This window comes from Zea mays, chromosome 9, assembly GCF_902167145.1.
Source record: "Zea mays cultivar B73 chromosome 9, Zm-B73-REFERENCE-NAM-5.0, whole genome shotgun sequence".
NCBI classification, from domain to species: Eukaryota; Viridiplantae; Streptophyta; class Magnoliopsida; order Poales; family Poaceae; genus Zea; species Zea mays.
Window position 1 is genome coordinate 140,598,643 of NC_050104.1, and position 11,291 is coordinate 140,609,933.

Sequence of the window (11,291 nt, forward strand, 5' to 3'; positions counted from 1 at the left end):
TCGGTTTCTTGTATCTCGGAATCTCCGGATGTAATCATTAACCGATTCATCTTTTGTCTGTCGCAACGACACTAAATCTACCAAATCCAACTCATAGTCACCGGAGAAAAAATGATCATGAAATTTTTGCTCTAGATCCCCCCATGATGAAATAGAATTAGGAGGTAAAGTGGCATACCATGCAAACGCGGTTCCTGTCAGCGATAATGAAAATAAACGTACGCGAAATGCCTCTGTGTCGGCCAATTCTCCCAATTGTGCTAAGAACTGGCCTATATGTTCGCGTGTGTTCTTCCCTTGATCACCCGAAAATTTTGCGAATTCGGGTATCCTGGTTCCCTGTGGGTATGGGTGGTGATCAAATCGGCTGTCATAAGGTTTCCGATATGATTGCCCCCCAGGGACCATGCTTACTCCGAGCTTATCTCGGAACGCCCCGGCTATTTCTTCCCTTACTATATCAATGGCAGCCGGTGCGAGACCACCGGCTCTCTGGTCAAACATAGGTGGGGTTGGCTGGATATTAGCATGTTGTCTTTCCCCCCATTGGTTTGAGTTACGTGGTGCATTTTCATTTGCCCTATATGGGTCATAGGTTTGATCGTTTCTTTCCGGCCTCCTGGGTGGGGCCGGAAAGCTCTCCTGGGCTCTGGATCTTGAATTAATGGGTTGATGCATTGTATAGTGCGATGGGAAGTGCTGCTGGGACGGGTGAGGATTCCGGTAACAATCCTCCTCAAAAAGGTCATGTGCGGACTGTCCGGACATTAGCCCGGACCGTCCGTGATTATGTGCGGACCGTCCGTTGTTGCATGCGGACGGTCCGACTGGGTAGTTTAGGTTCTGTGCCGTGCGTGGTAGCTCGGGCGCATATCTAGGTAACTCATTAAAAATAGGCCCGACTGTTGCTGGCCCGGACGGTCCGCGCTCACGTGCGGACGGTCCGGGCATGTGCAGATCGGCTGGTTTGCTGCCGATTTGCGGTTGATTAGGGTATGTGTCCATCGGCATCCCATAAAGGGGTTGTGACTGGTCGTGACAACCTGTAGCCGATGTGTTACACGCGTTATCTCCTAACTCAACCTCGTGCGAAGGAAAATTTGCGGTACTAGATTTATCAAATGCACGTACTAGTCTCTTAAGATCGCTTTGCATACCCCCTATGATGTTCTGCATTTGTTCACGCTGATCTTCTACATAATTTCTAAGAGATTGCAGATCGTTGGTATTACTTACATTGGGGATATCTGGCGTGGGTTGGAGCGAAGCCGGATCCGTCGCCCGATGTCGGACGACCTTGTTGTTCCTGTCCACTTTGAAGTTGGCCAAGAACTTTGCTTTCGCCTCCTGGATCATCCGCTCCTTGTGCTCCTCGAACTGGAGCTGCTCGTCAGCCGGCAAGGTTTCCCAAGTCGGCTCTATGATGTTGCTTGGAGAAATATCAGAGCTATCCCTTGAACCGGCCATTGAGGGCCGATTTGATGAGCTTAGATATGTTGTCCCCAGCGGAGTCACCAAAAAGTATGTTGACGCCTTTTCGGAGCGCCAAACACTCAACAAGAACCGTGGCGGTGCCCTCTACACAGGGGCGGACGGTCCGCGCGCAGGGGCCGGACGGTCCGCGGCCTGGTGCGAGGCGCGGTGGTGCTCTCTGCGCAAGGGCGGACTGTCCGCGGCCTAGGGCCGGACGGTCCGCGGCCTGGTGCGCGGCTAAGGCTCCTGCCTGACGGCTGGACGGTCCGCGCCCTGGGGCCGGACGGTCCGCGCGTACGCAGGGACGGCGGAAAATCGCCGACGACGCCTGGATCTCGCTCCCGGGAGGGACCCCGTCGGGGAGTAGAGATCCTAGGTGGTGTCTAGGCTCGGGTAGACCGACCTAGACTCCTCTAATCGACGTAGAGTCGAGGAGAGGCGGAGAATTTGGGGATTGAGAGGCTAACCCTAAACTAGACTAGAACTACTCCTAGGATAAAATGCGAATAAAAGTTGTATTGATTCGATTGTTGATGATAAATCGGCCGTAGACCTCTCTTTTTATAGAGGAGGGGGGCTGGACCCTTTACACGACTGGATTCCGAGCTAATTCCGCAAATCTAGCCAACAAACATAGCACAAAACTCGGAACCCTAAACTGCTCTGCGCATGCGCGGACCGTCCGGCCCACAGGCGCGGACTGTCCGGACCGCGGACCGTCCGGCCTCAGGGCCGGACCGTCCGCCTGCTCAATTTGGGGTTCAACAGCATGTCAGGGAGCAACAGGGAGACGCAACGCAATGCAATGAGACTGCCAATTGCTCTGCGACCAAACAGGGCATCAGCGTTCCAAGTCAAGCTCCATAGATTCGGAGCTGGCAGAGGTAATCAAACACCACGTTGATGAGCTGCGTTCCATACTTTCAGGACCAACCGGCTAATTAAATATACCACTAGGAACGTGCCCGTGCGATGCCACGGAACACAAATTGCGACCCTCCAATAGACTTAGGGCCCTGGCGACGGGCGACATGAGTACAATAGTGACGCCAAAATCTATGATTAAACATAGATACAGAACGATATAAATATGTCTACCCAAATAGATTGAAATAGAACCGCACAAATAATTTCTAAAGAGTAAATATATAATGATTAATCATAAGCAAATATGTTGACACCTTGTACACTAATCTAATATTTTTTAACAATATTGTTAACTCTCTGTTGTATGTTTGCCGGGATGACGTATCTGCACGAATTGTCCTCGTAACTTAACAATTCGATAATAAAGTTCCTCCGAAAAATCTTTGCATCCTACACATAAGACATAAGAGAACAAAACGTCAATTTATTATTATGTAACTGGAATGAATCTTATGAATATGAAAGGAACGTACTCCACTCACCCTAAAAAATTTCATTCGACTATCATTCCCCCACATGGCCATAGCTTGTAGGATAAGGTAGCTAGTGTTAAGCCTATAGAATAATGTTTTGCCACATAAGACTAATTTTTACTCCTGTGGCAACGCAAGGGCACGAACCTAGGATTGCTCCAAAGATTTCATTGGTAAGTGGGCAATGTTTTCTCAAGAAACTTGGTCAACAACTAATGGCAACAACTACTGTGTAATAAGGTCTTACATGCAAGTGAGGTTTTTGGTCCGTTACATCATGATCCAATCGTAGATATAACTATGATTTGTTAGACATTTTTTTATAAATTTACATGAGCTAATGTGAAAGTGTTTAAGTATTAAATGTGACATACGGTTGGATCATCATTTAAAATACCATGAGACTCGCTTACGCGCTTGCATGTAATGTCTGTGCATTAGGATTTGGTTTGATTTTATTAATTCACAGCTTCTACAGATAAAGAGGACAATTAGAAACCTCACAACACACCCCATACAGATGCAATAATTTCAACAAACCCAAGCGATGAGGCCTGCAGTTACAAATCAAATTTTGGTATATTCATGCAGGTTCTAGATGGTTTTTGTACAACACATGCCCTTTTAGCTCAAGTGTTTGAAGCCTTTAGTAGATTCCTGTAGAGAACAAATCTAATATACAAGTCTTTCATGAACAGGATTGAACACAAAAAAGTAGAGTCCTGTGTTCGAAAGAAAGAAAAAAGTAGAGGCCTCATGGATCCTTCAGACTACTCAAAAAGATATAGAAGTGTTATGATCTTTGTCACATAGAAGGCTCATATCTTCTGGACAAGAACCTGAGCACCGAACTGAGGCTGGAGGGTGAACACCAACATCGGTGCATGAGCATAAGACGCCGAAACGGTGAACGCAAACCGCTGAAGGGTCATTGCAAGCGCCACCTTAGCCTCGACCATTGCAAGATTCTGGCCAACGCAAATTGTAGGGCCGATCCTAAAGGGGAAGTAAGCACCTAGGTGATAGCTGCTGCCATCTGCAAACCTTGATGGATTAAACTCCTCTGCATCCATGCCCCAGACTTCATGGTCACGATGGATGTGAATGATAGGGAAGTCCAGCCGTGTGCCAGTCGGGATGTCTAGTTTACCCAGCTTGATATTCCTGGTGGCAGTCCGATTGATAAATGTAGTTGGAGGATACAGCCTGAGGGTTTCTTTTAACACCATAGTTACCTGATCCACATAGCAAAAATATAGCACTATAAATACAACATAAAATCATCTCAAAAGCACTACAAATGTATGAACTTTTCAAATAGATGGACTCACAATCTTGAGATCGCTCAGGTTTTCTGCATTAGGGTGCTCATGCTTTCCGCACACTTTAAGGACCTCATCACGGGCCTTGACCTGCCACTCTTGATGCAACGCAAGAAGAAGTGTTGCCCATGTCAACAGGTTCGCTGATAGCATTAACCCCAGCAAATTTTTTGAGTCCTCACATTTTGTTCCATTGATTTCGATCAATTTGCGCAAGGAGCATTGGATTTCCTAGTTTAACCTCTGCCTTTTTTCGGTTCTTCTTTGTTGGTACAAACCTATGGTGAAACAGGTCATATAATGATGTATGTATGTCTATACACTGTGCCATGCAAAGACCGTGGATCCCACGACGAATGCAGTGGAAAGAGGCAATCTCACCTGAAGCCAGGAATATAAACAGTCCTCATTGCAAGAAGAGCAAGTTGCATCTGTTCCTCCTGCAACTGGAAAATCCGTTTCCCCTCCTCGTAGCTGCTTCCAAATGCCCACAGGAAATGACATCCGCACTCAAAGCGTGGAATGCTTTATGGACATCGATCTCAAATTCAGTGCGGCTCCCACCTTCGGCCTCCCACTTATCCAGAACAGATGATGTCACAGCTGCTATTCCTGGTATCCAAGCCTACAAGGGACAAGTATTGAGTTTAGTGGTAAATGATACTCCCTACTTGATTAGCTGGACCTGGACCCATCAGATAACATGCAGATCAGAAAGAAGAAACATTGACCACAGATGAACATGTAGTTATAACTTGCCATGCAAAGTTCCACATAAGGTTCTTGTTCAATACGAGTATTCAGTTATTCACTAAGGTGTGTTTGGTTGGATGTCTAAGGAGGAATGGAAGGGGCGGCCACAATTTTTATAGTACTTGGATGAGAGTTAAGTGGGGGCGAGGTAAACACTGGAGTAGTTTTTTGGTGGCAGTGTGATCCAAAAAATTAAGAGGGTGGTGTCGCCCCCGCCTCGTCCTACTTTGACCTCGAACAAACAAACTATAAGTTTCACACTTGTCACATCATAGGGGTGTCAACACCACATTTAACAAGGACTTATGTTTTCACCAAAACTGATTGAAAGTCTAAACCTAGTAGTTCTATAAATGAGTTAAAAGAACGCTGGCACATACTCTTACAAAACAATCACAAAAGCAATTACTTAAGCTCACATTACCACAAGATTTTACCTCCTGGTTGTTGAGGAAGAAAAAAATTGGTACCAGAGAGTCACAAATTTACATGTCTCAAGAAACAACTCCTTACCTTCACCCTCTCCATGTTAAACGTCGGCGAAATCACGCGGCGGTGGCGCGCCCGCGTCTCCCCGGAGAGCCCGACGAGCCCCTCGCCGATGAGCTGCCTGGCGAGCGGGTTGTTGCCGCCCGAGGCCGCCTTATCAAAGGCCCCCGTGGAGTCAGTCATCACGGCCTTCACGAGCTCCGGGTCGGAGATCACCAGCTGTGGCCGGGGTCCGAACCAGTACATGAAGGCCGGCCGTACCACGCCAGCCAGACCGCGTACTGCGGCGTGGCGCGGGCGACGACGCCGTCGTGGCGGAAGGAGGAGAGGGGCGGGGACCTGGCGGCGGCTAGCAAGTCGCGGTAGTCAGCTACGTTACCGGAGACCAGGCTTCGTGGTGGCCACCGAATTCCCTGCCGCCGGAAGCGGCGTTCCAAGCGGAGAGGGACCCACAGGAAGGAGTGGAGCAAGCGGAGCATGTACTGGGCAGCCACGAGCAGGGCGGCGAAGAGGAGAGCGGAAATGAGGGCGGCCATTGCTACTCGCCGGCGATAACATCGACTGAGCAAGCAATACGTGTTGTGCGTACCCGATTCCGATCCATGGGCAACTGCACCGTGGCGCAGCACGCGATGACCTCGTGGGCGGACGACGGCGAGTGGGACGTGCCGTCGGCGGAGGACGAGGCCGGAGGAGCGGCGGGGACCAGCGGGAGGGACAAGGACCGCGCGGCGGTGGAGGTGACGATCAGGATCCCCAGGAGGCAGCTGCAGGAGCTGATGGAGAAGAGGGCGCCCGCCGCCGGTGGGCTCCTCCGCGGCCTCGCGAGCCGCAGGGCCGCCGCGCAGGCGCAGCTGCTGCTGGCGGACGTCATGAACGCCGGGCACGATAGAGCAAGGAGGAGATCAGGAGACGCATCACATTGACTTTCTCGGGGAACTGGGATGAGGACCGGATGGCCAGATCCGACGGAGGCGGAGGCGGCGTGCATGGCTGTTGGCGTGCGGGGATGAGGACCGGCAGGCGGGGATCCGGCGGAGGCGGAGGCGGCGCGCATGGCTGTTGGGCGTTCGGGGATGAGGACCGGCGGCGGATCCTGCGCGAGGCAGGTGAGATGCGGGGGCGCGTTGATGGATGGCATCGGCAATCGCACGGTGGGGATGGGAGCGGGGGCATGGTTGTGCCAAGTCTACACTATCGTCTTAAGGAATAGTATAGATATAGATTTGCTTCTTAATGGGGGAGCCACATGGGCGTCACTGCTGCCTCATCGCTACGCTACCGCGATATGCCAGTACGTCTTTCTACGTCACACCGGTGACACGGGGGACGCTGTCCGGCTGTCCGAATCTTCTTGCTCAAACCATCGCGGTTTGAGTACTCCAAGCAAGTGCCGGTACTACTTGGTTACCGATCCGATCTCCAATAATGAACCATGAAAGTTAAAGTTTGTCCACCGAAATTAGCTAAGTTATGAATTTATAATAGTTATTTAAGTAACATAAACTGTTGGCAAGTCTAAGCCATTTCAAATAACATAACGAGCACAAAACATTGGTAAATTAAACCACTCTTAACTCGGATCGGATCCATCCAATGGATAGTGTTTTCAGCGCTACCTATGGCCCCGTTTGTTTCACCTTTTGGCCACCAGAAGCTGTTGTAGACTACCGAACGCTTAACGTTTCATCCCGTTTATATCATAACCACTTTAGACAAACTCGTCCAAAATCAATGTAAACACGGAACCATCTGAGTCGTTGCGAATAGTTGGAAACCGCTATTTTCTATATCTTAAAGCCTATGAACTCTTTTATCTACCTCCGCATGTAATCTCCACGATACTCACATTCTCTACAACTAGATTCTAAAAAAAAGTCTTCAGAAAAAGTTGAAACAAACAGGCCCTTAGGTTCCTAAGTATCAACATCTCCAGATAAGAGTCCAAAGAACCTATGCATTATAATTAGTTAAAATGACTAAAGTTTGATAAATTTCGACTTAATTAACCAATTTTTGGTAGAATTGAGTAAATTACCTAATTTATGCTACAGTGACTACGCTAGATCTTCTACTTTGTGAGAGTTCAACTTAATTAACCAAAAAGTGTGTTTGAGTTGGAAGAATTTGGGATCACTCACTAGCAAAGGCTAGCACGTTCACTCTCACTAGTAGAAAAAAGCTCTATGCATGCAGCAGGGAAGAAATTAGGAAATAAAATGGTCCGACCGATCCAAAGAATCGGTCAGTGAAAACATGTTTTTATTGGCGATTATCGCCATAAGAAATTATATTTTCACTTGCGGTTTCTTAAAGGAACTGCCAGGAAAATACACATTTTCTTTTGGCGGTTTTCTTTTAAACTTGCAAGCAGAAATAATTTGAAATCGATTTTTTAGTTTTCAAATGACCTCGTTTGAAAAAAATCATCAAACTAAAAGTTGTAGATCTCTAAAGTTATATTTTTAGTAGTTTTCAACCTTTTCATTTGAAACCATTTGGGCTATCAAAATTGCATTTGCATTTGATAAATTATAAAATACAAATTTTGCAAACAAACTCGGATGAGAAAATACCAAAATAAAACTTGTAGAACCCTAAAAGTCATGAAATTTTCTAGTTGACTAGTGTTTTTGTTTGAATTCGTTGACCGCCTCAAACAACCAATTTGTACTCGGTTTGTTCTAATATATGGGGGAAAAACTACTATCTAGACACAATCCAAGTCATGGTTGGTCTGGTAGAGAAGGCACACGCAAGGGTGAGGTAGCGCGAGAACTTCGACTAAGACGGCCAGACGAGGTCTCCTCTAATTTTTTTCTATTTTAAGAACTCATTTTATATTTTTTAGAAATTATTTATATTGGTGGTTGTCTTAACTGAACCGCAAGTAGAAATCAATTTCCACTGACGGTTCTAAATTCTCTGCATGTGAAAAATTATTTCTACTAGCCACTAATACTAGAGGTTAAAAAAAAACGCCATTGTATATAGGTTTCCAACCGCCACGATAGAGATTCTTTGTACTAGTGGGTGGACATGTCCTTGAACGCAATGAGGAACGTAGCAACCGACGAAACCGATTTAGAGACCAATTAAGCTATTGTTGTTCTCATTCTTTTCGCCGGTAGACTCCTAAAAAGATCCATCTACGAGGAACACGTTGTGTTAGATACCTCAATGGACTGTGGTCCTCGTATATAGGGAGGGAGTGGTGTTAGAGCAGCAGAAAACAACTCGAAAAACATGTTTAGCAAGTTTCTATGCAGTAGAAAATCCAATTAGATCAGAGTTTACGGACGACCTATAACTGGCTTCAATGCACTCAGTCTACGCGAACATGGTGGCTTGCACGCCTTCCACATGTTAGAAAACGACCGAGCATCTAGAAACCACAGTAAAACGTCAGTGCACTCGATTGGTTGGGTCAGGTCCCTGAGAGAGCGAGCAAAGCCTCAACGGTGCCATGATAGCGTCGAGCAACAAGTAGTACGCGGCAACGGTCGTCCATTGCCAATGTAGCATGCAATGCAGAAACACATATCACATATGGATGATCCAGAGCCAAGTCCGTCGCTTCTCTCCCAGTTGCACGCCATTGGAGTGAGAGACAGAAAAGATCCGACACTTTTTCGTGACCTGCGGTTGGCCTTGGGCGGGCCTTGGCGACGCGCACCATACCGGTATTTACGCCCGTGGCATCATCATACCTTTGTTTTTTTTGGTGTTTGAGCGTACACAACCACACGTGACCACTGCCGATCTACCCCATAAATAAAATAGGGAGTACATATTCAGCGTGTACGCAGTACCGGCAGTCTTCGCGTATCATCGTGCACCAGCGTGTCTCCTACGCAGTCCGGTGCGAAGATCGACCGACGAGCACAGACCGAATGGTCCTGTTGCATCTGAATATATAATCTCACCTCAACTGCTCAACAGTCACCAACCTGTCTGTCCCTGACGGCTGACGTTCAAATAATGCGCCCACCCTGTCTGTCACCACCACACCACACGTCCACGTAGGTTCTGGGCAACGCAATTATTCCGCGTGGTCGACCGATCAGCCAGCCGGCTGGAAGAGAAAGAGAACCGTGGACCGCGGCAAACGGCGTTCGCGCGACGAGACCGGCCGGCCGGCCGGCCGTCCCGGCGCGCTGCTGTGATAGTGCAGTGCAGTGCAGCTGCACTGCCTCCTGCGGTACTGGCGCGCCGTGCTGGGTGCGTGTCCTGTGGCGAGTGTCGCGTCCACGGAAAGGAAAACACTAGAAAGACGTGCCGCCCCTCTCCGACCGCTTCTCTTGTTGGTGGCTCTCTGCCTCTGCATGCAACATGTGGTGGCGGCACTCTCTCGCGTGGCATGGCAGTCAGTGCCGCCCCCCCAGCTCCCCTCTGCGGCAGTCCTGCACGTACGTAGGCTGTCCTCCGGTCGTTTGAAAAGCGGTTCAAGCAATGGAAGAGGACCGCGTCAGGACTCAGGCATCAACAGCTGCTGCTGCTGCTCGCGTTGAGAGGCCTGTGAAGCTGCTGCTGCTGCTCGCGCCAAGCCATCCCACATGCACCACACCTGCTCGACGGAACCTCTCAAAGGCGGCACATTTACCAGCTCCCGGAAGGGGCGAGGCGAAGGTATTCATGCCAAACCAGGTACCAAAACCAAGTCACCAGGTCATCCGATGATGCCTGCCATATGACGGGCACTTCATCGCCCTTTCCTTTCTTCCTCATGTACGACGTGCGTGCTTCACAGGCCGGTGCAGAGGCAGCAGGCTGCGTCAAGCGACTTATCGGCACCAATCCCCCCGTGGATGATGAATCTGGTTCTGATCGATCCAGTCCACACGAATTGGTGCCTGGATCTTGCGCCGCGATACCTCATTATTTGGGCGCCACTGCCAGTTTGCATCACCGTGCCTTTTCCCCGGCAAAATGCTATGGGTGGCAGCATCCTCTGGGCTCTGGCGGCCTGCCCGCGTACGTGCCTGCCACAAGCCCACAAGGCTTAGCTCTCTCTCGACTCCGCGAGGCAACGCCTGTCAGATCAGATGCCACATTGAGCCATGTTGATGGACAGGTTTATTTCACAGAACAGGACTGTTTCTGACAAATCTGGCACCCAAATAGTCGAAGGGAGGGTTAGGTCATACACTCATACTCGCTCCATATTTTTTTTATCTGACGTTTGTAGTTTTTTTTATATTGTTTCACGTCAAAATAAAAAGATGGAGGTAGTACAAAAGATCGCATGTCTGCTGATTACCAACAACCAGCTAATGGCAAGCATATGGTCCAGAAACAGCCTACGTACGTGTACGTAGAGACAAGACAACTGCTGCACCTGTTATATCTATTTTTTAGTCGAGCTATCTAAGATTTGATCAAATTTATAAAATAGAATAGATCCATTTATAAAAGATTGCAGAATACAATAGTATTTTCCAATTAATCAAGCTAAAGTTATGGTTTAAATCTACTTTAGACCGTAACTGCTTGTAGCCCCTCTTTTCATTCGCTGTATCAAATACTTGCCTACATGAACTAAAAGAGCCCCTAGCTAGCCGCACCGGCGTAAAACTACAGCGAACAGGATTCCATGACGAACGACGACACTCGTTTGGTATCATCAATGGTAACATGTTTTCGTATGGTCAAATTTAAAACGGTGTGACTCAGCACTATACTATAAAACCGCACCTTTCTACAGTTGAAACACAACGTTATTCAAGGCGGGGGAGTCGCAAAAGAACTGGGGAGCCAGCTCAGAAGCGGCCACCACCAAATGCGAGTCACCCAAACGAAATCATGGATCCCCCGTGCTTTCCACCTGTCCCAAAACGCGATGCTGCGGCCACGG

General features: G+C 48.4%; 1 protein-coding gene and 1 pseudogene across 2 annotated transcripts; one reads left to right on the forward strand and one right to left on the reverse strand.

Annotated features, from left to right (window-relative positions):
- Positions 1 to 3,691: 3,691 nt before the first annotated feature.
- Positions 3,692 to 5,973, reverse strand: LOC103640343 (cytochrome P450 734A1-like; annotated as a pseudogene).
- A 3,537-nt stretch (positions 5,974 to 9,510) lies between these two features.
- Positions 9,511 to 10,676, forward strand: LOC103639212 (uncharacterized). 2 transcript variants are annotated; one of them, XM_008661984.4, is made up of 2 exons: positions 9,511 to 10,084; positions 10,188 to 10,676. In XM_008661984.4, the coding sequence occupies exons 1-2, from the start codon at positions 9,890 to 9,892 to the stop codon at positions 10,539 to 10,541; spliced, it is 549 nt and encodes a 182-aa protein (XP_008660206.1). In that variant the 5' UTR covers positions 9,511 to 9,889; the 3' UTR covers positions 10,542 to 10,676. The 2 variants fall into 2 exon arrangements, with proteins under 2 accessions (XP_008660206.1, XP_008660207.1); XM_008661985.3 differs by having other exon boundaries at positions 9,616 to 10,066.
- Positions 10,677 to 11,291: the final 615 nt, after the last annotated feature.